The 27955-nt window shown below is 38.6% G+C and overlaps 3 protein-coding genes and 1 long non-coding RNA gene across 5 annotated transcripts; 3 read left to right on the top strand and 1 right to left on the bottom strand.

Moving 5' to 3' along the window:
* The first annotated feature begins 1762 nt into the window (after nt 1-1762).
* LOC121294067 (homeobox protein Hox-B3a-like) lies at nt 1763-11149 on the top strand. 2 transcript variants are annotated; one of them, XM_041217626.1, is made up of 6 exons: nt 1763-1992; nt 2316-2393; nt 3733-3799; nt 5791-5871; nt 8860-9390; nt 10226-11149. In XM_041217626.1, the coding sequence occupies exons 5-6, from the start codon at nt 8976-8978 to the stop codon at nt 10993-10995; spliced, it is 1185 nt and encodes a 394-aa protein (XP_041073560.1). In that variant the 5' UTR covers nt 1763-1992; nt 2316-2393; nt 3733-3799; nt 5791-5871; nt 8860-8975; the 3' UTR covers nt 10996-11149. The 2 variants fall into 2 exon arrangements, with proteins under 2 accessions (XP_041073560.1, XP_041073561.1); XM_041217627.1 differs by lacking the exons at nt 1763-1992; nt 2316-2393; nt 5791-5871 and having other exon boundaries at nt 3785-3799.
* Nucleotides 7029-9095, bottom strand: LOC121294069. The gene is made up of 2 exons (XR_005946690.1): nt 9030-9095; nt 7029-8875 (listed from the first exon to the last, which is right to left on the bottom strand). It is a non-coding gene; the product is annotated as an uncharacterized LOC121294069 (long non-coding RNA).
* A 4539-nt stretch (nt 11150-15688) lies between the features above and the next one.
* Nucleotides 15689-17918, top strand: LOC121294068 (homeobox protein Hox-A2-like). The gene is made up of 2 exons (XM_041217628.1): nt 15689-16145; nt 16732-17918. The coding sequence occupies exons 1-2, from the start codon at nt 15785-15787 to the stop codon at nt 17445-17447; spliced, it is 1077 nt and encodes a 358-aa protein (XP_041073562.1). The 5' UTR covers nt 15689-15784; the 3' UTR covers nt 17448-17918.
* A 7760-nt stretch (nt 17919-25678) lies between these two features.
* On the top strand, nt 25679-27377 carry hoxb1a (homeobox B1a). The gene is made up of 2 exons (XM_041173523.1): nt 25679-26261; nt 27034-27377. The coding sequence occupies exons 1-2, from the start codon at nt 25679-25681 to the stop codon at nt 27375-27377; spliced, it is 927 nt and encodes a 308-aa protein (XP_041029457.1).
* Nucleotides 27378-27955: the final 578 nt, after the last annotated feature.

Here is a 27955-nt window from a genome sequence, read left to right as displayed (position 1 = left end):
GATAGTTTGAACTGCAGGCGTCAGAATGGATCTAGAAATAATCAAATTGAATTTGATCGTTTTTGGCATATAAGCAGAGCTGACTGTTTTATAACAGAGGGCCCTTTTTATGGGAATAATATCCAAATGGAAAACTCGTGGCTTTTTTGATGCATTTTTCTTGGTGGCTGCCGAAACAACCTAATCTAGTTACAGATTCTTAAGGACACTCCGAAATGTTCTTTCTATGCACTGAGCTGCAAAGTATTTGGTAAAAGAACAAAGGCATTAAAGACATCCTTATTAAAAATTAACTCTTTCCTGCTGTACAGCCTCTTCTGCATTATCTCGCAAGTGAAGCGAAGAGTTTGTCACTGCAATTGTGCTTAGCTTCGTAGATCAAAGACCCTCTGTTCTAGTTGTACAGTAACCCTACTGATCTCCCTTTGACTAATGCCAGGCAATCTCAACCCACCAAAACAGCGTTCTCATTAATTTAAATCAATATCTTTATTTATCTTAGTTTGTGATTTTTTAGGTTTACGTTAATTTCTCAGCCGTTTGAAATTCAAAATGTAAAGGCAGTGATACGAGGCAAGTTGCAGAGCGCAAACTGCTCTATAGCACGTCACTGTGCTATAGGTCAAATGTCACATTAAGCACAAGTTATGCATTAATAGGTCAGATGAAAAGGTACATTTGGAAACGTGCCAGTGTACATTATGCAACACGTTTTTTTGCACGGCGAGCATTCACTATTATAGTAAAAACTTATTTAAGTATTGAAGAGTACATTATTTAACGAAGGCGATTTTTTTTTAGATTTTAGTACTGCGGCCTAACTTAAGACGCTTGAGCACATTCCGATGGGTGTATAACGTACTGGCACATTGCATTTTGATGAATAGTTCTTAGTTGAAATCACAACATCTATTTCAAGCAACACCTACCCAAAACAGAGTATCAAATAAATAATGTTTGGTTGAATTAATACACATGATGTAATATATATTGTATATAAAGATATACGCACATATTACATGATTTACGACTGTACCACAAATTATGCGATGAATTATTCTAAAAAAAATAAGTTTACATGTAACTTCACTTTAAATCTGCCGAATGGGAGCAGAGACATGCTGCTAATTTTACTATCGGATATGTGACCACTTTGCGAAAGAACGTGTACTGCTGTGAACTAATCCTTTGCTTGTTAAGAATAAATAAGGCGTTTAATTTTGGAGTCCCGCATTTCTTTGACAGACTGTGCGTGGGTGTAAACCAAGCCCACTATCACAAGCGTTCCACATAGCAGAGTGGGAAGATCACAGGTTATCAGTTCTGATCCAAAACAGGCGTCCCAGTAAAGCTTGCCTCCTCAAAAATCAACGTGCTGCTTTTTAACAGCGAAAGTTGGAGAGGGGAACGGATTGGTGGGGTGGGGGGGGGGGGGGGTGCGGTTGGGGATGCAAACAAAATTTACTCAATCTCTACTTTTCCTAATCTAGGTTCCTTGGAAGAAGCTAATTATGTGAATTTATTTTGATTCTTAAAAGGAAAACAACCTACCTTTGCAAACAGCTTTTACGGAAAACAGTAAGAATGTAGAGTATCTTTCGTCAATCCACTAGAAAGCGAGAAGTTTTTGAAATGCGCAAGTTTCAGCGATGCAACACAAAAAAAAGAGTTCAATTAACAATTGCTAAAGTCTGTATAAAATGGGGAAACGTTGACGTACTGACCACGTGAATGCATAATCCAAGCGCATTTACTCTGGCATTTGGATGGAAGGCCTTCGCCTGTGTCTCCGGGCTGTGATCACCCAGTCAGTACTCTGATTATTTACAGCAGGCCATTTAAAAAACAAATCGGGTCAGGGGGAAGATATGTGTGCCGTCCAATATCTCTTATAAAAGGATTATATGCGATCGCAGAGAAAGCCTGGGATAGTGGGACGGATTGTTATTTTGGAGACATTTCAAACCCTCCCGTTGATTGATCATTAATGTGGTGAGTTATTACTATTCAAGGAAAGGTCATTCAGAGAGAGGCTTATATCTGTCACAATGAGCCAAGACATATTTTATTTCTTTTCCTTTTTTTTATCCACTTAGGCCAACAGCAAATGTTTAAGCATGCTCCTGATACTCAAAGACTGTAAATTAGTTCACCGGGAGAATAATTCTCAATGTCTTTTACTCAACTGTGAATGCGCGCGTGTGGGTCTATATGTGTTGAATTCAAGAGTACTCATTCAGACCCATCTTCATGCGTCGATATTAATGCTCTTTTCCTTCTCTTTTTCCCCTTTGGATGTCCTCATATTAATTTAGCAAAAAAAAAGCAAACGAATTTTAAACATAGCCGTTTATGGCACCCAATGATTCATGAACATTTGTTTTCCAGACAAGGTAAATAATTTATGAGTTTAGTAGTCCGCAGCGAAGAGCTAACCCTTTTCGATGGGATTTCTCTCAGCACTCGAACCCTGCTCACGAATAAATACCGGGAAAGCCCATTAAAGTTAACATAAATATATGATTCAATATATTTTAACGTCTTATATGAAAACACAAAGGACTTTCGTTTGTTAGAACTAGCAGGTGAACCCCTGCATTAACTCGTATCCTACCTAGTCTTTCTCCTTTGTTCTGCTACGGTACTGGCGTTTAGTCATATATAAGTACCCATGTTTTATTATTAAGATTAGTCCAAGAACATTACTTCTCCGTTTCTCCCATTCGCATTTTACCATTTTAAATATTTATAATGTAAGTCATTCGATAGTAAACGAAGGTAAAGATTCAACATGCGTAACTGTTGCCGCTTTTGGTTGTAACAAAACATTTATACTGGAAGCTCACAAAGCCTTGTGTGCTTTATCTTTCCGAAATTGATGCCTTTTGGGGGCAAAATGTAAGAAGTATTTAACTGGGGACAAATAACAGAACCACATAGAAAGAATATCCCTATTTTCATTGTGAAAGACATCAGCTGCTCTATAATTTTTGTTATGTAGGAGGACTGGGATATATTGAAACAATTGATTTTAAAATATAAACCCACTTTTTAAATTATTCAGCTTCGTCATTCTAATTTTGAATAACTGCTCCAAATAAAATGCCAAATAAAGGTCCATTGGAAAATTCAAACGCTTTCAAATATTCATTTAATATCCATTGTGTTCTGAAGGCCCAGCATTGAATCACAAGCCTACTTGATCCAAATATCGCATAAAACTGACTCAATGCTGTGTGTTTTAACTAAAGACAGGCTAACATTATTAGGAGACAATAAAACCAGGCAATTAAATGAAGTGTATTGTGGTACACATATATTTAATTTATTGACGCGTTAGGAAAGAATTCCACAAAAATGCATGAAATACAATTATTAAGCACAAATAGCTTTACATGAGCAATTTCAAAAGATATACACCGCATATTATTTCAATTAGAAATGTCAGAATTCTGGTTGGGTGAGCAGACCAATATATAAATAATGTATAAATATATAAATGAAAGCATTGACAATTAATGTTTTCGTGTGAGTACGTTATAGTGCCACTTCTAATACAATATTACTAATACAAATTATACTTCCAATTCCTGACGCCCCACTTTTAACTGTTTCTTGCTGTCATTAGCTCAAATACTCTGCCGATTTCCTCAGAGGTCGTGTGCAGCGAATTCGATTTTGTAACGATTTCCTTGATAGAAGGTTTGTCTTTTTCTTTCTTTTTTTTTGCAGTCTTGGCTCTTTATAAAGACTCCGTCAGCAGCTATACCTTGGCTCAAGGACTAGCAGCACTACTGCGGTAAGCCACATTATATTCATTTACTACCTGAACCATTTCCCACAATTCAGTGTTCTGCTTATGTATCAGATAGATAGAAAGATAGTAAGTTAGATAGGCTTATAGAGGTATTGTTAGATAAACAGATATACATTATATAGAGCATTTAGTGTTGACATTGTTCAAGCTACATAATACCTTAATATCACGGTCAAAGCGTTCAATTGTCATTTGTTTGGTTAAAGTCTGGTTTAGGTTTAAATCAGATAGTTTTTTTGACCATGATCTGGAATCATTTGTTCTACAGGAATACAGGCAAAATTTGAAACTGCATAAGCAAGTTCAAGTAAAATATCTTACCACCACATGAATGTTCAAATTAAAATCCCTGTATTTCAAAATTGCTGAAAGTTGTGGTTTTCATCAAGAAGCAAATGCTTAACAAAAGTTAATTGTTGAAATCTCTGAGGTGAAACTGACTCTTCTCCAAGTCGCGGAAGTAGATTACAAACAAAATAATAGGTGCAGGAAAATGTGATTACCGAAAGTCGTTCAGTCAAACAAGTTACGAAGTTGCAAAGTTATTTATTCAGCCATGTTACGATGGTAAAATAACATACGATACTGTCTAACGTCCTGTATAACCTGTCCTACTTCTAAGCAGAAGGAACTCGTTTCTTTAACGGCAAGAATGCGAGTCTCAATTTGTGAAGTTATACCTTTGGCAGCTGCGCATTGTTGTAGAAAATCACTGCACGTTAACAAAAATCAATCCGTTCGTCTCCTCACTTATTCCAACTGAAGTGAAGCATTTACGAGGTTTCGGACTTCTGAATTGCTTTTTTAAAACCCCCAAAAAGACATAGTTGGCAAAAAAAAGAGAGAATAGTATGAAGGCGTAATAAAAGTTGCAGAGTTGTAGATTCTTTCGCCGGTCTTCCTCCTACGCCGCTCTGGCTCCCCTTTCATGTACCTAACTAGTGCAACATCTATCCCTTTTGCACTGTTTACAGCTATGGTGCCATGAAGTCATAAATCTTACGTAGCCATAAACGACAGAAGCAGTGGCATGCATAAAAAAGAGCTTAAGTTCCAAATTCTTTTTTCATTGGCTTTCACTCAAGTGACAATTCTCTCTCTCTCCCTTTCTCTCCATTGTCAGGAGTGATTTTTTTTAAATTTAAAAACACTTTAAGTGTCCAAGCAAGTGCAGCCCACAGCCCACATTAAAAGTTTATAGAGAGGCTGTTGCATCTTGTGCGTTGCTGCATGTTCAACACGACTGAATTACCTCCTCCTCCTTCCCCTACGCTGCGTCCATTTTCTTTTTTCTCTACCGCACCCAGTCGGGCACTAAAGTTTTTTTTGTCGTGAATAAATTATTAATTAATGATTCAGTCCACGAGTTAGGTGAACAAGGCGATAAATAGAAATATATTTCTTCGCTGAGTTGTTCAATGAGGAGTTCACTTTATTGTTATAATACCTTTTATTAATATTTTGAATGGTGAAAGGTTGCACATTGCCTGAAAAATATATTAGCATAAACTGACACTTAATTGCCAAACACGTGAAGCAAACAGCGAGCTTGCCATCTTAGTCTAGGCCTTGTCCACCACGTCGCTAATTAGCATAATTTTTCACTTGTGACGCTGTGTTTCGAGGGGATTAACACTCGTTGCCTGCCCAGCACTCAAGAAAGAAATCGTTTTTTCCTCTTAAAACCGTGCTTCTAATATATATATATATATGTATTCATAACAAACATACCGAATATATGGGTTTCCTTTCTAGTTCACTCTGCCCTGTAAAGCTGAGAAACCATTGTTATCTGTGAGTAGGGCGTACCAGTCTAGGGCTCAATAATATCAGGGCTGTCCATTCAAGCCTTGAGCTTTCTACAGTTCTTTGAAGCTGTACCATCTCGCCTTTCTTTGCCGTTGCCTTCAACGAGTGAATTTCAGCGCCATAACCAGCTGTTTTATCCTTCCTTTTTTATATGTATATAAAAGAATTTGGGAACTCCTGCTTATCGATTGCGTGGTGAATCTGAAATATTATGTCTTGCTCTGCTTCTATCGTCAGTGGCTAAGGTAAGCTGGACTCAAATAGGCTATCACTCGTGAATGGCGGAGTATATGTCCCAGTGATTTATGACCATATGACTTCAATCTCGGTTCAAGAAGAGTTCACAAGCTATAGCTTCCTTTCACGCAGCGACTGTTTCACATTGCATCTGAATTCAACACGGAGCCCGGTTCTTGGGCCTTTTTGGGGGGCTAATTTGGAGTATTTTTCAAAACCAAGCTCTCAGTTGTGATTTAAGACATAATTACGTGGACGTCTTGCGGTGCTCTATAATTTAAGGTGTATGACGACTTCCCCTATTGTTGTCCCATTAGCTAGGATGTTTGTTTTCTGTATATTTAACACATATTGGACAATCAAATGCCCCTTCGCTTGTTTAATTCTGTAAGGACTTAAGATATGCAGGTACAGCGTGTCGGGATTATCGAGAGTGAAATCTTAGGATATTACTCTTCAAGCCTCTGTGTTTCTCCGAAACATGGTGGCAACCGGCGACTGGAGCACGCCTGACTTTTTCCTGGCTCTGTTCTCTATTTATAGAAGCATCATTTGAAATAGAAACATTCACCTATGTTGCTGTAAAATTCTAGTTTTATTAGTACGCTTGAACTCCGTTACAGTCTACAGCTTCCTTAAGTGCAGCACCCATCTGAAGGCTGGTCATTTATTTTAGAATTTATTATTTTGCGTATGTTTACTTAGGTAAATAAAACTTTGCAACGCTTTGTCTCTGTTGCAAAGGGTGGAAAGGATATTTCTCTGTCCGGCTTTGAACGCAAAGCCGAAAATTTCACTGTTAATTTTATCTTCTGATTGTAAATAATTAGGAACTCTGGCCATGCTTTAAAGAACAAAGATAATATCCGACAACCGGCTGTAGCCTCGCTATGTGCAAATAAGCAGAAGCGTAAACCACGGAATTATAAAATTCGATTTTATATTTTAAAGTATATATTTCGAAACAGGTAGTCCGTGACGACGGAGTTTTATTTTGTAGCAAACCCATTCGGTTTGCTTTTCCAGAAATGTGCATTCATTTGGATGCTTTGTTTGATTTTTAAATACATTTTCCAACGTTTTACTTGGATAGTTTATACCGAATAAATTAAATATAATTTTACGCAAAGCGTGAGAGCGTAATAAACATTCCATGAAGCAAACATCGATTTTGCGAACATATTTTAATTCCCTCTTTCACAATAACAGATCTTTCATACATTTCCAACGCCGAATCGTCTGATAGTGAACATTTCGCTGATACAAACAGTAAAAAGCATTAGCGTCTTTATAAATGTTAAATCATATTTAACGTGGTGAGAAGTATTGTATGCGATACAGACAAGCAAGCATTTGGACTGTGTTGCTTGCATCTATTCTAATAATTTTGCTTCACATATATTTAAACAATGTCAGATACCAAAATTGATATTTCAAAATAACTAGTTTTTAGAGAGAAAGACGGAGAGGGAGAGAGAGAGGAATCGTGCAAGTTTACAAAAGAACTGGCTGGTTCTCGAACATATTCGCCGATTTTTTTTTTGGTCGCGTTCTTCATAATTCTGGCAAGCGCTTCGGATCATTTAAAAACAGTGTCAAAGTGGAATGGTACTTCAAGCACAAAGTGGAAAACGATGTGCGAGTGCAGAGCAGAAATGAAAACTTTGCATATTTTAGCAGCATGGAGATTGTGCCGGGGGTGTCTCGCGGTTGACTCTCCGTGTTTGAGCTGCTCCGGGAGTCCTTGGGCATTTTTTCACCAGAGGAAAAAAAATCTTTGTTGGTCTGCTGACCCCTCATACATCAAATTATAGAGCACCTTCCAAGACAGTACCTATTATCCTTTTTGTCTCTTGGTTAAGAGAGAGGTTCAAATTCTGGTCATGGAGAACACAATCCCCTGTATTTCAGGTTTGAAATACTTTGCCGATCCATCATGAATAGTTAAAGCTGTGGCGGAGAGGAGGAAAGGAGTCCTAAAATATCGCCGCAAGGCCAAGCATGAGCCGTCCAAAAACATATCCAGTTTACACATGGACAGAGAAAGATAGAAACAAGCGCACTTACTTCCTTACCTTCACCATGGCAAAGTGTACACTTTAAACAGACACGTTAAATACATATGTGTATATATTCAGAAAACAATCGAGCCAAATGGTTAAGAGAGTCTAATTCCTGTGTATATAAAATGGGTGTTGTTTCTCAGCACTATCTCATTTTATGATTTTTTTATCTGTGATTTTCTCCTGTGTTTTCAGTGCTGGCTCTTAACAGTAAAAGGGTTAGGAGATATAAATTCTAGATTGCCGCGTTAACCAACAAATTATGGTGGCTATAAAAGTATGTTTCGGATTAGAGTTTGAATACATAGCTACTGAAACATCCATAAGTTTCCTTCTATTTAAACCAGATGTTTGCAGGGGAAATCTCATCCCGCCATGAACGCTGCACATTTATAAATGTTGATACTTTGGCAGCTCCGTTTTATAACAATAGATGTAAACCTAATTTTAAGCGGTAGGTCAGATTTTTAATCTAGAATATTGACAGCATGACAATTAATCAAGCAAGGAGCAATGAAATGAAATGTAACGATGTTTTGTGTGTATTTTAACTGAACTGGTTGTGAAAGTTTATGTAACTCGCGGCTAAGATACCCAATCTGAGTTTGTCTGAAGTTTTTTTTTCATAAATAATTATCATTTTTGGAACATTGCCTAAACCAAAAGAATTTAGCTGTGAGCTAATGCTGAATCTGATCTCGATTAAAATAGTTTTGCAGTTGGCTATGTGAATTTTTTAGTTTTCTTCCAGGGCTCAGTGCAAGAGTGTGTTTTTTCGTCCCCTCCTCTCCAGTCCAAAATAGCCGGGAATCAAGATCAGCCGTGGCATCTGCTGTGCTTGTTTGGTGAACGCTATTCATGTCATTTGCTTTTGAGTATGTAAGATGGATCCACACACGTTCCACTATTATTCTGTGGTTCTTCTAACCTTAGGTCAACTGCCAGGAGGCTATTGGAAGAAAACGTCACGTGAATCGGGGTGCCAATGTTATTCGATAAGGGTGCAAGGACCCTGACAGTTTGTGAAATAAATATTGGGAAACTGCGAGATGCAAAAAACGACGTACTACGACAACTGTACTCTATTCGGTGGATACACATACCAAGGAGCAAATGGTTTCAGCTATGAAGTGGCGCAGGAACCCTATCCACCATCTTCTCACGTTGAAAGTGATTACCAGAGGTCGGCCTGCTCCCTTCAGCCAGCTGGCACTAGTGCTCCGCATCCCAAATCTAAAGACATCAATGGAAGCTGCATGCGTTCGAATCTCCCCGAGCACCGCCAACCTCCACCTATCTCACCTCCCCAAAATCCCAGCAACAACTCGACACAACCAGGCACCAGCAAGACTCTGCCCAAGTCTTCCCACACCTCCACACCCAGCCTCACCAAGCAGATATTCCCATGGATGAAAGAGTCACGGCAAAACTCCAAGCAAAAAAATAACAACTGTCCCAGCACAGGTACACCAACTTTCTTTTTGCAGTTTTAGGGATTCAAGCATCAAATGAAAAGGCTGCACGATTATTTAAATCAAAACATTAAGAACACGATTTTCAAATATCTGCAGCACGTAAAGCCTTTGTCTATACATCGTTAACACTTTGTTGGCCCATTGTTAACATCAAAACATATTATTCTCCCCCCACCCGCACTTCTTCCAATTTCTCAAATAGTTATTATATTGCTTTGAATATGAAGCATGCTCTAACATGTAATTCAATAAATATGTACACTGTACCACTGCTCCTAAACAGCCCAGAATGCACAAAGGTCACGTACTGGTTGATTGTGAAACCAGAAAGTTGATAGGACATCAAAAAGTGAAGTAATAAAACGCAGGTAATACAAAAATTGCTACAACCCTATAAATACTAATGCTGCTTCCACTAGTATTATTACTAATAACAACAATATTAACCATATCGGATGTAGCATTCTAGATTCTAAGCATGATCTTGGATGGGCCATAATTACTTAATTCGGTTGGTTACGTTGCAAATCATCATTTGCCCTGTCCTCTTTAAGTGTATCACTTCAACTGTGGAATATATTGTTCTAAACATTGTGTCAATATGATTATGATTCAATTTTCTGAGCTCTAGGGATCCCACGTCATATTTCTGGTGTTGGGGGTATAGAACTTTTAATAACGTTTACTGTGAAATGATAGACCTTGATGTGTTAAAGGGGGCGCCTCTGCTTTTCTTTCAAGACTTATTAAATTTATGTGGAGAATTTTCTTGTTCAGATCGGTGCACTTTTAAGAGGTAATTATCTTTATTTTATTGCTCACAGCTGAAAATGTCAGCGGGGACAAAAGCCCGCCGGGTTCTGCCTCAAAGCGAGCGCGCACTGCCTATACCAGCGCGCAGTTGGTGGAACTGGAGAAAGAATTCCATTTTAACCGTTACCTTTGCAGACCTCGCCGAGTGGAGATGGCGAACCTGCTTAACCTCAGTGAACGACAGATCAAGATCTGGTTTCAGAACCGCCGGATGAAGTACAAAAAGGATCAAAAAACGAAAGGCATAGTGAGTTCTTCCGGAGGACAATCGCCCACGGGAAGCCCCCCGCTTTCCGTCCAGCCCCCCACTGGATTTGTAAACGCCATGCATTCTCTTGCTAACAACTCTGCCTATGACGCCCCATCACCGCCGCCTTTCAATAAACCTCATCAGAACACTTATGCTATGACCACGAGTTACCAAAACCCGATGAAAGGTTGCCCATCTCAGCAACAGAAAAGATATCCTGGGACAGCTCCAGAATACGACCCCCATGTACTACAGGGGAATGGCAACTATGGGACACCAAACTTGCAGGGTAGTCCTGTGTACGTTGGCGGGAACTATGTGGATTCTATGTCCGCTTCGGGGCCTTCTCTCTTCGGCCTCAATCACCTTTCTCACCCTCCAAGCACAAACATGGACTTCAATGGTGCTGCTCAGATGGCTCCCAGTCAGCACCATGGACCTTGTGACCCACATCCAACCTACACAGACCTTTCATCGCATCATCCTTCTCAGGGAAGAATTCAAGAAGCTCCCAAGCTGACCCATCTGTAGCAGGCCTAAGCAGGGAGATTTACTGAAGAGAAGTAAATAACAAGTTATCCTTTCCTTTTCTCATGATACCTCTTTGACCCATTCCTTATTCGTGTCTTCTTATTCATATATGCTGACTTGTATTAATATATTTTGCTTACATTGTCCACTCACACGGCCATCCGTCCTCTGCAGACTATACTTGCTGCATCCCACGGCCCAGCCCCCACCCCCCCCCACCCCCACCCCCACGACCCTTCACCCCCATTACAATCTTTAGGGTTCATTAAACTTGATAATGCAAAATCCTAAAGGTTGTACAGGTACATTTCTTTTTTGGACTTAACGTGAAACAGGGTAAATGAACAAATCTTCTGTCCTTTGAAAAAAAAGCAAAAGTGAAGACATTTTGGGTATTTGCTGATGCTGAATTTCCTTTGGACACCTGTATTGCACTTATTGTTTACATTTCAATGGGTGAAAACGCTCATAAGAGGCAAGCAAATCCAACTCGGCCTTGAAGGAATCTTAAAACTGAGTAGCTGGTGCGTCTTTCAATATGTGTCTATTCTGGTGAACATTCAGATATATTTATTGATTAATGCCAGGAAAATATTTCTTCTTTTTTGTATTATTTATCCCCAACAATACGTATTTATATAAAAAAATTTAAAAATCTGTACTTTTTAGTATTTACCTGTCGAAGCGGTTGTATTCATGTCACTGTAAACACGTTTATTTTAGTTAATGTAAACTAGAACAAAAATGTAGTTTTCTGTTACCATTGTACCTACAAATAATGTAGTTATATTGAAGGCATGGGAACAGAATCGGACAGTAATTGTATAGTCATGATTTAGAAAAATATAGCAAATCCTCCTTTTCTGACACTCCTTGCCTTCTTCGTAGTTATTTTCCTTGCTAAGAGTTGTCTGTCAAACAATTCTGGAATAAATCTCCTGTTAACATATCTTGTTGTATGATTTATATATATCAATGATCATAGCATGAAAATATAATACATATATGTATATTTTATATATGCAACCATCGAAACATATTTCATAGGTTGTTTACATTAGCGCCCGTCTCTGAAAAAAGCAATTGTGATGGCCAGTCTATTCAAATCATATATTTTAAGCTCCCTCTGCATCACTCCCACACAGGCAAACACGCTTACACACATTGGTACCAGTAGGAAGCTGTGCCCCGTTTATAGTTCGTTGCCTAATCATTTCTCTGCTCTTATACGTCTCGTCTATTCTAATATCAGAGTGGGGGAGGGGATTAGTACGAAGCTTAGTGCTCAGATCATGCCTCCTACAAAACTAAAGAATGAAGCACTTCTCCAGCTTGTAAATATCTTTATTACCAAACAAGGTCCAGAGACTTACACAAACATTCAGGAATTAAGGGGTAAAAAGTTTCCATCCGGTGTAAGGAGACACCACGTGCTGTCTGGGCAAAGCAGTCATTGGATCTGCAACAGAAACAAAGACCAAAGCATGAGCAGCCTGCCAAAGTACACAGACATTTTCAGCCCATTCCATTCAAAATGAAAGATGCTTTCCTTGGTCTGCTAATCAATTCATTTCATAAAGTGATGTTATGAAACCAGGATGTGGATGATAATAAATTTTACTCGCAAGGTTTCTATAAACTCTAAAGCATGGGAAATAATTGTGAAAATAGTATTAACCACCATGAAAATGTAATTTGATTCCCCAATTATTCAGTTTTTGATACAAAATTGCAGGAAGTAAATAGTTGAGAAGTTTACTGCTCTAACAAAACTTCTACTGTGCTTTTAAAAATTAAATTTATTAGATTCTGCGTGCTCTAAAACAGTATGAAGCAGGCCTTTAATAGTAACCACTTCAAACACTATAGCTCTAACCACACATTGTAACAATGGTCTTAACCTATCAGAGACTTAGGGAAGCCAAAGCACCGAGTGATTCTAGTTACCTAATCATATAAAACAGCATTTATTTCTAACAACAGTTAAAAGATAAATTTACCTCCTGCAGGCCTATTACATTGAGTCATTCTTTAAGCTTTCTGTACGCTAATTGTTTAAACACCAAGAATGATGTTTAGTACTTTTCATTCTTGGTCAAGTAAAATTAATTGCAGATCCTAACATATCAAATTGCGTTGTTTTATAAGTTACTTATTTTTCAGGGCAAGAGCTCACTGATATGTTCTTACTGCTGTAATTCCAGTAACAAAAACAAACAAGAGTTAAAGTGGGCACCAGTCATAATTCCTGATATCCAATGTGATAGTATTGATAATCATATTTAATATTTCCTTAACTAATGTTCTCCATCTTAAAACTCAGTCCTGGTAATTTGACCATCATCTTTGATTTTTGCAAAATTTAGATTAAGAAAAACTTATTTTCTGATCTTGTGATATCAACATGAAAGGCCAAGCTCCTCCAATCAGTTCCTAATCATATGCACAGTGATATGGATCATTTAAAAGCCACAGATCTGTGTGAAAGTTTTCCTGAGATCGCATAACAATTCTCCAGGGTTTTCTAAATACAATTTCGCAGCTGATGTCAACCAGAGCTGAAACGATTCGGCGCCATATTGTTCGATTTTCGACCTCTCGCCACCCAGAAAAAAACAGCTTCCAGCAAAAAAAAAGCCTGAACACATTTTGTTGTTGATGGCGATCCGCAAAATGCTTCAATCATTTGGAGTTCTTCAGATCTCAACTGAAAAACAACCTTTTACCATCCAGAAACCAATTTTATTTTTTGCCTCTATTGGGTTCATTAATTCATTGTATTAATCTCTATATTCCCTTCTATTTAACGCATTAAAGACTTATTTTCAGCTCCAGGAATCTTCTTTCACTGTTTATATTGGATTCGTTTAAATATATGTATAGTTAGAAAGAGACTGTGTACAACACAATACCAAAGCAAACTGAAAATATTTTAACTTTATCGCTTCTTAACTCGTAAACCTTTTCGAGTTTGTTACGTTTTCAAAGATCAAAGACTTTCAGAGCGAGGAATAGGCTCAATGATTTTAAGAAATGTGCTCAATGAAAATAAATCCGCAGCGACCAATTCAAAACAAAACCATACGCCATGTTACATACAGCTTTTTCTCACGTCACATTTTAACCAATTATTCCTCAGTCAATGCTCCCGCTGCAACGCTCACTCAATGAATCAGTGTCGTTCAACTAAAATTGCTGCTAATTTTAGTGGCCGGATCAGACGCATTTTAAAAGTAATTAAATATCCTAATGTTCGGATCATTTTCTTGCAGGTTTAATAGATTTCTTCTATTCTGAATTGTTTCGGTATCCCAGCGGCCTGTAAGGGCCAGTACGTAAATACTTGCACCCACACATGTTTGACAAACAAAGGTTTCTAGGCCCCATCGCACGAATTCATTTGCACGTCCCACACAGTGTTTTAACAGGAGGGATTGCAAGCTGAGCCAAGGCAATGTTTCATATTTTTTTTCTCTTGAAAACATAAAGATGCTCTAATCTGACTCAATTCATTTGTAGCCTCACTTAGTTCTCATTAAGTCATGGATTCATTAGTATTATGTGTTTGCGGCTTTTGATTTAAAAATAAATGCATTTCGTCACCCTGCTTTAAAAATGGCAAGAAAGGAAGGCCAGCCTCACTTCCTGGCATTTGATATGGGGAGGCAAATTCTTCAGTTGTTTGCTCCCGAGCCTTAGCTGTCAAACCCTTCTGTGGGGAAAGATTGATCGTGGCCGCCTTCAGTCCCTCCTTGGGTTCAGCGTTTAAAAAAGATTTCTGTTCTAACTCTCATGCTAGTCTTTAAATAACTTTTTTTAATGGCTCCGTTTCACGCAGTCACAAGTTTTTGATGAAGCAGTAAATTTTAAATGAGTTTTCGATAAACTTTCGTAGTTTTAAACAAGTTTTTGGATGAAAACAATTTTAAATCAACCCCTCAAAAAGAAAACTCTGTCTATAAAGGTTGGATAGATTGAGGGATAGATGAATGAATGGATACATAAACAGATAGATAGAAACATGTTGCAGCATTATTTTCCTGGATAAATAGATCAAATAGGCTAAAATGGTTACTCAATAGTTTTCTCACTATTTTAAGCCTTCCTCAAATTAAAATCCGATACTTACCTGGTTTCAGAAACCTCTTCTCTGCTTTGAAAAGCTACTGTAATAGCATTTATATCCGTTCGATAATTGGAAAAAGCACATTTTGTGAATTGTGTCCAATGATACGGGCATTTAAAGGGTTTGGAACTTTCCTACAGGCAAATTGCAACTGCCTGGCTGATCTTGTGAAAGTTCTATTTTGTTACTGGCCCTCTTGTCAAAACTTTGAAGATTAATGAGGTACCTTGTTAATTACTCAAGCCGCCAGATTTTAGGTGCAAATCGTCTTCACTTGAATTGCAAAATACTCTGATATAAGCAGAATTTTTTTTAAAAAAATCGACATTCAGCCTTCTTAAAAATAACGAAAAAACACGAGAAGAGTTGGTCAAATCTGGAGGTAAATTTTAAATTCTGACAGTAAAAATAAAGCGGAATTTTTTCTTCACTTTTTTGGATCAATTGCAGAGATAATGATTTCTTTTCATAGACAACAAATTGCTATTGGGCAACGCCAACCATGTGACAGCGAATTTGGTCCAATTTCAATCTAGTCCTCAGTTTAATAGAGTCGGTCCCCATACGCCTTGTAATATCAGAGATACAGAATTAAAGCCTGAAAATATTATTTTTCTCGACCGGCAATATTCATAACTTTCTCCATTCGGGATTAAGAAGGCCATGAATTTCGAATTGGAGCGAGAGATTGGTTTTATTAACAGCCAGCCTTCGCTCGCCGAGTGCTTGACGTCCGTCCCTGCTGTCGCTGATACATTTCAAAGTTCATCAATCAAGAACTCGACGCTTTCACACTCGACACTAATTCCTCCTCCTTTTGAGCAGACCATCCCGAGCCTGAATCCCAGCAGCAACCAGCCGCGGCCAAGTCGCGAAAAGCGGCCTCCAAATGGCTCGTTCCCATCTGCTGCCGCGGCCGAGTTCCCGTGGATGAAAGAGAAAAAGTCGTCGAAAAAAAACGAGACACCTTTGTCATTATCAGCTCCGGTCCCTGGGTCCTCTCAAGCAGCGGAGTCTCCGACAGGTCTGCCCAAAGCCGAGACTTTCTATGCATCGTTTATATCAAGCCTTTTGTTTTAGATCAAAATCCGTAAATTTTCAAAACTCAAACTTTAATGTGCGGTATCTCTACCAATTAGATCGTAGATGACAACGTCTTACAAAGCACGGGGCTAATCTGGGATTTTGCTGCTGTTTGATTTATGAAATGCATTTATAATTGCCTGATGGATCCAGTGCCTGGCTCTAAAATGTTGATTTATTGGAATATTTTATTTAATGTTGTCGATACATTGTAGATTCTAATATTTGCATTCTGGCGGCCATGTTGGTCAAACTCATCAGCTGCAACAACTTGAGAAAGGGCAAGAATTTGTTTTGCTGTACGACTTAGTCAATTTTCATATACTTATTTAAAGGGCAAAGATTCTTATTGACCGGTTACAAGAAAGAAACATTTACAAAGTTAATTTCAACCTAATTTGTGAAAGAGTGGCTTCTGCCCAACAGAAGCTATTGCAGTTTTCTTTTCAATGTGCGTGTTAAACATTTACTTTCACTCCTCCTCACGGTCTTTCTTTCTTTCTCTCTTTCTGCCCTTTTCTTGTTAGAAGGCCAGGGTGAACAGGATAACAGCAGCAGCTCCCGCAGATTAAGGACAGCCTACACAAACACGCAGCTCTTGGAACTAGAGAAAGAGTTTCACTTCAACAAATACCTGTGCAGGCCACGCAGAGTGGAAATCGCGGCCCTACTCGACCTGACTGAGAGGCAAGTTAAAGTCTGGTTCCAGAACCGACGCATGAAGCATAAGAGGCAAGCACAGTATAAAGAAAACCAAGACGGTGAAGCTAGTTTCCCTAACAGCTCGCTTCCAGAGGACAAAGCCGAGGAGTCATCGCCTTACAGCCAACCTGTCGAAGCATCAGGAACTTATTTAGAAAATAAAAACTGCGCCGAGCAAGCAAAAAAGCAAAGCCAAAACACACTTAGCAAAGAACTCCAGAACCTGCAGGATCTGACTGTGTGCGGCAGCGATGGAAAAGCCAAGAGTCCCTTTTATGTGACGGCCAGTGTTGAAAACGGGTTTACAGCAGGTCAAAATTGTAGCTCTGGTCTGGACACTCTCAGTTCGGAGGCCCTGGATTTGGTTTCCCTGCCAGATTTAAACATGTTTTCTTCGGATTCCTATCTGCCGTTCTCCGATGGATTATCTCCCAGCTTGCAGGATTCCATCGACAGCCCTGTGGATATCCCCGAGGACAGTTTTGATTTTTTCACCAGCGCTCTCTGCACAATAGACTTGCAGCACCTTAATTATCAGTAGCAATTCGCAAGACATAAGGCCCGTGTAGAAATGCAACCATGTTTAAAAATATGTTCATTATTTCCTATTTTAAATTACAATAATGTGGGATATTAAAGAAAGGTCTGTGTGATATAGGATTGATCTCACAGTAAATAATTTATCCTTCAGCCTTGACCTGGAGTCTACAAGAATTACAGTCTTTATTGCACAGGTATTTAATTAAATACGGTTTTGTTCAGTTGCATTTTCCTAAATTCGTCAAGACGTGAAAAAATGTAGATTCCCCCTTTTCACTAACTCAGGAAAACATATATCGGAATTGTATTTATAGCAAAGCTGTTTTATCTTATAGCTCCCAAAAGGACAACTGTGACGAGTTATTTTATGTTTTAGAGGTAGCCTATTTATTATAAATTCTGAAATAGTGAATTTTAAATTATTTATTGTACATTATTTTCATAGTTTAAATAAAACGACTTAATTCTTTAATGAAACTTCCCTGTCTGTGTTTCAAGGTGGCTGTTAATGTGTTATTCTTTTCGAAATATGTGCACTAAGAATTAGATCAGAAATAGCTCACACAGGAAGTATTGGCTGTAAATTGACAAAAAACGTAAATCACACTTGATTAACAGAAGTAAATCACAGTATTTTTATCTAAGAATTTTTTTATCTATCCTGAATACTTGGATTGGTCGTGCTGGATCTACAATAGTAAAATGGCAGGTGTTATTTAGCCTAGTTGTTGTGCCAATCCATTGCCTTAAGTAATAAAAAAAGGTGGATAACCAAGTGTTCTAACATCCTTTGGAGCTACTGTAGCTACTGTATATGTTTTTGTAAATGGTTCGCTTGATGCTTGTATATGGTTTAGTGAAATGGGTAGACCAAATGTGTATTTTAACAAATTTGGAGTGTTAATGCCATTTCTCTCTGTGTTTGACGTCTTCTCCCCGCCCCCATCCGTTCGAGAATCAAAGTGACCAACTATTATTCAATCAACTCCCCCTCCAGGCGCTGAATTGAGATTTCAAGCTTCCCGATTTCGCCAATTTCTGAAAAAAACCTGAACCTTCTAAGAACATTGTAGCGTAATTCTATAGAAAACTACTTCAAGAAGAAACCTAGGAAAAGATGTGTGAAATTGAATTAAAGTAGACATCTCCAACATGGAGCAAGGACTACTGCAGGCTTGATGGGCAGAATGGTCAACATACACTAAAATTGATTTTATTCTTTTGAATGTCCATTTTACGTTTAACTTAAACGGATTTTAAATATCTTAGAGTATAAAACTGATCATCGAAATGCGGAAAACATAAAGTTTATTATAGACACAGATGCTCTACGGGGAAGATGGTGGAAGTGGTTGGGTGGAGGGGTTCAATGTGGAGGGGTTCAATTTGATTCCGTTCCCACGCATCCAAACGCTTCTTTCCATTAACCATTCCTCACTGAAATAATTTAACAACTATCTGATTGTGTACGGGTCTCCTGGAATTTAATCCCGTTTAGTTGGCGTAATGGGTTGTTTTAAATATCTGGCATTGCTTGCCCTTTCCCTTTCATTTTTTCCCATGTTACAGAAGGTCGTCACAATGCCACTATGCTGGTTGGTCACCCTTCATACCAACCATCGTTTTTTTTTGTTTTGTCGGGGTGGAGTGAGGGGGGAGTGATTTGGCGGGTGGTTTTACAGCCGGATGCCCTTCCTGCCGCTAACACTCCCAATTCCGCTGCTTGCCTGCACCAATGTCTGGGTTTGAGATTGTATGTAGTAGGTGCAATTGCCACGTTCTCTCATGTTTTAAATAACGCCATAAAATGAATGGCGAGATAGACCGACAGACTAAGATGGCGAGGAGGTCTAAACATAAACTTTGGAGAACCAGAAGTTAAAATTTTTTAAAACTGGAAATAAAAAGTCATATGGACGGCTGAGACAGTAAAAAAAGGTAGCGCCCAAAATGTAGGTTAAGGCAAGAGAAACGTGCCCGAGAAAGAGAGAGTGCGAGCAAGAAAGCTTCGCGCAAATCGCCAGAAAATAAGTAACATCGATCATCAGTTCATTTTTTGTTCGCAGTTGTGCTCCACTTTCCGCCCCACCCCCTCCAAAGCTCTGCCAAGGGAGGTTTATTTACAAGATGTAATTTTTTTTTGCTGAAACTCATACATCAAGCTGCTTTATGAATGAGGGGGGTCATCTTGAGAAATCAATCGCAGTGACATAAAAAATAAATCATATTACGCATTTGCCTAGTCACGGGTGTTTCCCAAGAAAGGCAGAAATTTGGTAGGGCCTTCGGAAATGATCCACAGAAAATGCTGCAAGTATCAGGATCACCAGGTCCGCCTCACCAGCCTCAAAATGGCGCCGTGGCGCAAGGCACAAAACACTCTCACTGTTTGCTAATTATTATTCTTCAGTATTTTTATCTGTACCTTTTTGTTCTCTGCTCATTTGTGTTTTAAAATCTCAAGTTTTGTTTCGTAATGATTTTAAGATGCCTTGAAACACTTACAAAATCGAATTATTTCTTAACTTATCGCCCCGTCCCCCCTTTGTCTCTGGTTTCTTTCGTTCATCTTTTCATTTATTGTTCCTTGCTTCATCTTTTAAGTACTGTCACTATTGGAATAACTAGGCCTCCTGCTCAAAACTACTTGCAGCACAGACTGCACATAAGTCTTGTTAATCGATGAGTTTTCAATATAATATTCAATGCAAAAAAAAGCAAATCACACAAGAAAATGTTCCGTTTGGCAACGCTAGTGCTGTATCTTTAAAATTCTTCGCATTTTTAATGATCTAAATCGAAGAATCGTGAGGAACAGTAAACACAGAGGACATGGACAGAGAAAACGAAAAACACAAAGAATGAATAAATGGTTTAAAAATAACACCAAAAAGGGCACAAAAAGTGAGAAAGAAAGTTTGAGACCAGGACGTGCGGGGCAACTACAGAGATAGGCAATATGCAGAGATGGAAATAAGCAGAAAAAGGCAGAGACAGACACAATGGTGAAGGTAGATAGACGCATGTTAACAGTGAGGACGAGAGAGCTCCATTTCCTATTAAGTGTTCCTAAGAACGGATTGCAAAATTGGCGTCCTTGAATCAAGGAATTCTGTTCATGTGTTTAATGCAGTCTGAGGGCGGAGACTGCATTCTAAGAAATTCTAAGATTTAACCTTGTCATAGAGTTATGTGCTCTGCTTTATTCCAATATAAATGCATGGCAGTTTAATTGAGTAGAAACTCCTTCAACTTACATGTGCAAACCTTGACGTGTATCAATATAAATCTCTAACAAGCGCCTCTTTACATAGCATAATGACCAGTAAAACTTGCTTCACGTCCAGGGAACATGCCAGTGACAATTACAAATCAATTGTACGCCCACAGAATAGCCTTAATAAATGGGAACTAACCATTCAATCCGACCTTCCTTAAAGACATAGTGTATCCCTTTTTTCTCCTCCTACTTGTCAATTTCTGATCAATTTCATAAATTTAAAATCAATCATTCAGACATATTTCTTCATGTACTCTGGCTTAAAAACTGGGAAGTCAATAAACAGATGGCTGAAATAAAACTAAAATATTATTTAAGAAACAAATACTGTAATAAATTTAACAATTAAACACTAAATGTCAATAATAAAACGATTACATAAGTCAGAATGACAAATGTCAGGTACTGGATTTGTATATTACTAGCCGCTAAATTAGACCTTTAAAAGCCTTGGGATATAGTGAATAGCGCTTTAAAGAGGCTGCCTGTTGTTTACACAGAAATCTACAAATCATGCCCGAGAGTGAAAGACTACTATAAACTATCTATATTGAACCGTCTATTGATGGTGGCTCAAACATTATAGCCTGCAACACACCACATGGTTTCTCGTTTTTGAAATGTTCTTTTTTTGGAAATCACTTCATCTCCCATTGTATATAGTGGGAAGTACTAACTATGGTAAGTATACCTTTGCACATAAGCTATCCCATCAGACCTTAGAACATGGATAACCACTGCTAGCCCACTGTCGCTATGGCAACTGAAGTGCGAGATGCTTTTGCCTGAAAATAATGCTTTACAACAGATTTTCGACAAGACACCAACTTTAGCAATGCAGCATTTCGCTTTTCTCACTATTATTCTAACAATCTCATCGGCTCTTTAACCCATTAATTACCAGGGCCTCAAAACTGTAGAGCTCTTTCTCGATCTTCCCTTCCTCTTATAATCTACTGGCCTTTAGCAACCACGTTGTAACTTCTTCTTCATTTATCTCACCTTCATTCATCACCTATCATTGTTTTCAAGTTTGTCGTACATATAGACTTTGATCCTTTGTCTAGATTTTCCCCTTAAATTATTCTGATCCCTTGCATTTCTATGTTCGAAATATTTTAACAGGATGACCCAAAGGGACTTCACATCTGGTTTATATTGGAGTCTTGGGATAACAGGGTACTGAAGAAGATTTTCTAAGGGGGGCATAGAAAAATACTGAACTCTACTCTGTGATTAGAGCCATGACAGTCTTACCCCTTATTCAGTACGGCAGGTGGGCCTCATGTGGTATCTCAGACATCAATGCCCCCTGAAGACGGCGTCAGGGTATCAATGCTAATTCGATGCACTAGCAAAGAGATGGAATTACAAAAGATGTCGTGAAGCCTTTGGTACAAACAATATACATTTTCTTTATTTCTCAAAGAAGGCATTTCTTAATTCTTTAAAAAAAGATATTAGCCTTTCTCGGTAAACTGAATCCAACACTACAGCTTTGATAGACATTGAGATGAAACGAATCACAGAGATATTGCTAAAGGAGGTTGAAATAAGAAAGAGATCGACATCAAGAATTGTTGAGGAATCACTTGCAACTGCAATTTAAAAATTTTGACAGAGAGGTTTAAAGTCTTGCTAATAATGGTGTACGGCTGTAATTCGCTGCGAGCAAATCAAACTCGCAACATCTCGTTAAAAAAGTGGTCCTCCAATTCTGAATCAGGCCAATTCTGTCTCTCTGCTAAATTGAAAATAGTTATTGCCAATGAGAGAACTTCCGCATTTAGAGAGCGAAAATGAATTCTGAACATATAGTTGCGGTTATGACCAGTTGGATAAGATTCGCCTGGCAATGCACCTTAGCTTTTACATTTTTGGCTTTTATCAAAGATTAGAATCCGAACCAGTGAAAATTGAACGCATTTTAGTTCACTTCAGCTAAATGCTTGTAACTAATATTGCACAATATGGTATCAAATGCATTAACCCGCATCCCAACTATCCTAATCAATAAAACAATCCAGTATGGCTTGAAAGTACTATTCATTTCCGTCAACCACCTTCTTTCCATTTACAGTCAGTTTAAATGGAAATTGCTAGTTTATTAAGTAATCTGTGTCAGTACAGTTATTTTCAAGTGATTAATTAAATGTCTTTCATGATAGGTGTAAGGCTACACGGTGGGTGCATAGTCGGACACAGATCTATTTCCTTGAATTGCAACAAATAAAGGGAAGACGAGCAAAGCATTCTGCTTCATAGTGGTTGTACAATTTTACTAACTCAAAAGTTTAACTCGTCAGAGGTCCTCTATTCGGTCAATACTGGCTACATCTGGCACCCTGCAGAAGCAGCCGGTAGATGAACAGCATATATGGCGCTCAGTCACAATCCTGTGTCCGCACGTGTTAAATCATGAGTTCAGTGAAACCCCAGCAAATGGCAATGCTTGGGACATTGCTGCCATAAAACTTTGCTGAGCTACTTATACTTATATGTTATATCGCAATCCAGAGATGCGTTTTTTGTAGATCCATCATTAGGTATTGAGGGTCTCTTTCGGAATTCTGACAGTTGAAGTAACATCTGCGGGTGTCGTCCAGTTTAAAATAACTCAATGATGGTTATGTCCTTTAAACAACTTCCATGTCTCTCTCCCTAGCTCATTTCGTGCACCATCGTGCTTTCATTCCCTCTTTTTTATTGTTCTCTCTGTTTCACTTATTTCTGTACACCTTCATCTTTCTTTCTCTCAGCACTTAGTCGTCTGTCCTTTCCTTCTCACTTCCTGTCCCTTTTTCTTCCTATTTCTTTTCCTTCACATTCCTCCCTTTGTATCTGAACTTCTTCATCTATATTCTTATTTCACTCTCATTTTTTTCTTTCTCCCTCCACCACCCTCCCACCCCACCATCCCTAAAGGGAAGAATGCAATAATAAGCAGCAGCAAAATGGAGCTGACATCAAACATTTAAATTGCTCGCTGCCAGAGCTGCCTTTGACATATGGATCCACCGACTGAATGAGTGAAGGCAAAAATAATGTTTCTTGAATTTGGTGACAGTGATAAGGTATCATTATGTAGAAAATATAAGCTCTCCATGAACCGAACAGATGGCGGACGACGAACAGCTCGAATGTCTAGGTGCAACAGTGACACATCACATACTGTACAATTAATCTTTTTCTGTTAACTGAGTAAATTAGTATAATTGTAGGCCCCGGGCTTCTAGCTAATCACCACTAAACTGTGTGTATATATGTGATAACCCAGAATGTAAAGGGAAAACCATCTTATTATGTCAAACATATTAAACGTGCTTAAATGTTGAGATAATAGTACATTTCCTGACAGCTAGCGAAACTTGACTGTGAAGGACATTGTTTGAGATGCCTTCAATTCCGCCAAAATATGAATAATCACCATTCACTTTGTCAGGCTATTCTGCCACTTTTAGTTGACTTGAGTTTGCTGACTTAGGTAAGATGCATTTCAAACTTTAGATGAGGAAATATTTATGATCCACTGAATAACGCCCCCTCCCCCTCTCCTCCCTCATGTAGAATCGTCAAAACTTCAGTCTTGGTGCTGGAAAGTAATGTATGGCACCAATTGAGAAATTAGATGACTGATTTCTCCCGTAATGCTGTCAGCACTGCATCTATTACAGGTATCCAGAAACTTTATGATAAGGCTAAGGGTATATAAGACAAATATCTCAAAGTTTTTTTGAAACAAAACTGTTTTTAAAATTCAGAAGCATATAATTTACTTAACTTACTTTCTTGAATGTATCATATTATTGATGAATTGAATGAATGCATTACTTTCGGAAGGCAGTCACTTCCACACCGTCGCAATAAGCCTCTTAAATATACATTATCTTTGGCTGAACTCTCAAATTATGGGAAGTATTCTATCGGATTGACATCGTATTTTTAATGTTTTGTATTTTATTTAATTCCCTGTACAGTTTCACTGAAGGAACAGAAATGACTGTATGGATATGTTTTATTATAATACAATTCTAAATTTAACCCGTGGTTTTATGACTATGGCATATCCCAGCGAATTACAAAATTGGGACATAAAACGGTAATTAAGCAACATGCAACTCTAACAGGGTAATATTCATCTGTATTACATTTGTTATGAGACCTTTTATCAAATATCCCATGAGAAACATTACATATCCAAAAATCATATGGACATCTCATTGCTTTTAATCCACCACAGCATTCGTCAAAAGACCATTGTAATTTATTTCAAACGGGTACTTTATTTTATAACCTCTCCTCCACACATTTTTCTGTACTCGTGCCTTACCGTTTGATTAATTTCCATCTACTCTAGAATTTTAAAATCGAAGTCAAACGAGATGCGATGCACCTTTTATCCTGTTTATTTTTTAAACAAAAACTGCTCAAATCGCCTATAAAGCACGTGTTTTTCCCTTGCTATCTGTATTATTCAAATAAAACATTGAAATATATATTAAGTTACCTACTTGAGCTCTGTTGTGCTTCAGTAAGATAATATGCCCAGTTTGTAGGCAGCTGCAGTTCTCGCTTTGGCCAAATCTTTTTAACACTTTAAAGACAATCTTGAATAATTCCAACTTTCTCCCCCCACCCACCGCCGCCCCCCACCCCCCCAACCTTTTTTTGAAGACCGATTTGACGTTTAAGTGTTGCTATCAGATTGATGCGGATAACTTTGATTGAAAGCTTTTGTGATGTAAATGTCACCGCGGTGATGGATCACCTCATACAGTTCACTAACATCAGGAGGTCCCTTGCCATTGGTGACTCGGGGTCACGTGAATGTCTTCTTGACTGATATCGTTTGATTGCCAGCGAGCCATGGAGGAAGTTTACTGGGTGACATAGTGCTTGGGGTTTCAGGGGCAGGGAGAATCCCGAACAGGTTGACCGTCCATCATTGGCAGATGGACAATACCAGGATGAACTCCTTCTTAGAGTACGCAATTTGTAATCGTGGGACGAGCGCCTACTCATCCAAGGGTTACCACCATTCAGAACAAGGGATAACAGCTTTCGCTCCTTGTGCAGGTAACGTTGACAATTGCAATGGTGATGGACGATTCTTAGTAGGAGGAAACGCGCACAATGCGCTCCAGCATCAGCACCAGCCAGCCAGTTATTCCAGTCTGGGGAACCCATTCGTCAGTCCAGGCCCCAACAACTACACGACCCAAACTTGCAACCCGGGTTACAATCACCATTACTTTTTCAACCAAGAATCGGACGGGGCATACTTTCAAACCTCGGGGTACACTGGCAATATAGCATCCACTGTCAATCCGCTTTCAGACGGTTATTGTGGTGTCTCAGGGTCGGGTCAGTATCAGCATTCCTACGGCCAAGAGCAACAGGGTTTGGCGTATGGGATTTATGATAATCTGTCTCCATCTCAAGAGGGGGAAAAGGAACCTTCTTGCACCTCTGATTCATCTTCTTCGGGCCAGACGTTTGACTGGATGAAAGTGAAAAGAAACCCTCCTAAAACAGGTTAGTATGAGAAACGCTCTAATCCTTTCCATACCGAGTCAAGGAATTGGCGAAAATTCAATTCAAACACTTTCCAACTTTTACATTTTAATTCTTCCAAATTGTAAAATAGCTCTGATGTTAATAAGTATTTGATTTCAAAAACGTCTAAATTAAATGAAAAATACTTTGCCCTCTATTTGAACTTTGCAAATTAAGACCTACAGTATTCGAATGGGTTTTGCAGGCACCCATTTGCTGACGCCCCTCCCCCTTCCCTAGATCAATCGGAGTAAATAAAAGATAAATGCTCCGTTGATTCTGAATTTATGAAACTGACCTGAAATTGACAGACAGGTCGTTGTGGAAAGCGGGACTGAAGCTTTAAATGTAATGTGCACGGGTCTGTTCGTGTGACACCATTCGCTGAAGCTTCATGCCTGTGTACAAGTTGCTAATTTATTATTTAAGATGTATCTTTCCGCGGTTTGGTTTAGTGTGCTTCACAAAACATGTTGACCCAGCATGTATTAGAAAAATTCAACGGGAGAGTGCAAGTATTTCGCATTGACTTTGCAATGGCTTAATTAAGGGTTAATGTTCTGTTTTAGAGTCTTGTCGTTCAACGAGATGGGCTAAATTCAGCCTAAAAGCCTGCTGTTGTATTTTATCTCTTGCTTCTATCAAGTTCCGGAACACTAAGTGCTGAAGTTGTTGGTTAATGCTGGTCCTTGGGGGAGGGGTAGTTGCTCATGTTGGGTCGATCTAATTGTTTTCCTTTTCGTTCTTGCAGCCAGAATTGCTGATTACGGGTTAGGTGGCCAGACGAATACAATGCGCACCAATTTCACCACCAAGCAATTAACAGAGCTGGAGAAAGAATTCCATTTTAACAAGTACCTAACCCGCGCCAGGAGAGTGGAGATAGCGGCCACGCTCGAGCTGAATGAAACCCAAGTAAAAATCTGGTTCCAGAATCGTAGGATGAAACAGAAGAAGCGAGAAAAAGAGGGATTTGCTCCCCACTTCTCCGTTAACGCTGCAAAGGAAACCGGGGACGGATCAGACAAGTCATCAACTACCTCTCCATCCACATCGCCCAGATCGTCTACATCAGAGAATGTCCAAACCTCTTAACTCAGGCTATCAAAAGAAATAACAATACGATTTTTATATAAAAAGAGGAGAATTTGACTTCAATTTCTTTCATTACAATTTACCAATGTTAATTGCCCTCCTTTGTTGTGCTATACTTGTATTAAACTCAGGGAAATTACAAAAAAAGCATTGCACTTTTTTCATGTTTACAATGGCAGAATACCATCCCATATTTTGATACTGATGATTGTAATACTTTACACCATATGGCCACTTGACTGCCCGCCTTAAGTTATTGGTAACTTTGTAGGGAGTCTGGCTTCATACAACCTTGATGTCTATGCATAGGTGTAGATCTCAGTCTATTTTGTATTTAAGAAACGTGATTTCAAATTGAATTGTTTGTATATATAGGAAATTGAGAAAATCACACCGTTATTCTGCAGTGTGAATTGTGTTTTATGAAATCTGTGGTACTTTTTGATTGCACTACTAATACTGTAACAGGGTTATCGATTAAAACGATACATGCTAGATTTAGAAAAGAGATGAAGATTTGAAGAAATTGAATGGAGAATGTAGCAGGCGCGTGTTAAATGTTAACAGACAAATACTAA

The sequence above is a fragment of the Carcharodon carcharias genome, chromosome 23 (genome assembly GCF_017639515.1).
Source record: "Carcharodon carcharias isolate sCarCar2 chromosome 23, sCarCar2.pri, whole genome shotgun sequence".
Lineage (NCBI taxonomy): Eukaryota > Metazoa > Chordata > Chondrichthyes > Lamniformes > Lamnidae > Carcharodon > Carcharodon carcharias.
Note: the sequence above shows the minus strand (reverse complement) of the source record. Positions and strands in the feature narration are given on the sequence as shown.

Coding starts and splice junctions, on each gene's coding strand:
- LOC121294067 (XM_041217626.1), top strand. CDS start 8,976: ATGCAAAAAACGACGTACTACGACAACTGTACTCTATTCGGTGGATAC. Junction 9,391..10,225: donor TAACAACTGTCCCAGCACAG/GTACACCAACTT, acceptor TATTGCTCACAG/CTGAAAATGTCAGCGGGGAC.
- LOC121294068 (XM_041217628.1), top strand. CDS start 15,785: ATGAATTTCGAATTGGAGCGAGAGATTGGTTTTATTAACAGCCAGCCT. Junction 16,146..16,731: donor AGCAGCGGAGTCTCCGACAG/GTCTGCCCAAAG, acceptor TTTTCTTGTTAG/AAGGCCAGGGTGAACAGGAT.
- hoxb1a (XM_041173523.1), top strand. CDS start 25,679: ATGGACAATACCAGGATGAACTCCTTCTTAGAGTACGCAATTTGTAAT. Junction 26,262..27,033: donor AAGAAACCCTCCTAAAACAG/GTTAGTATGAGA, acceptor TCGTTCTTGCAG/CCAGAATTGCTGATTACGGG.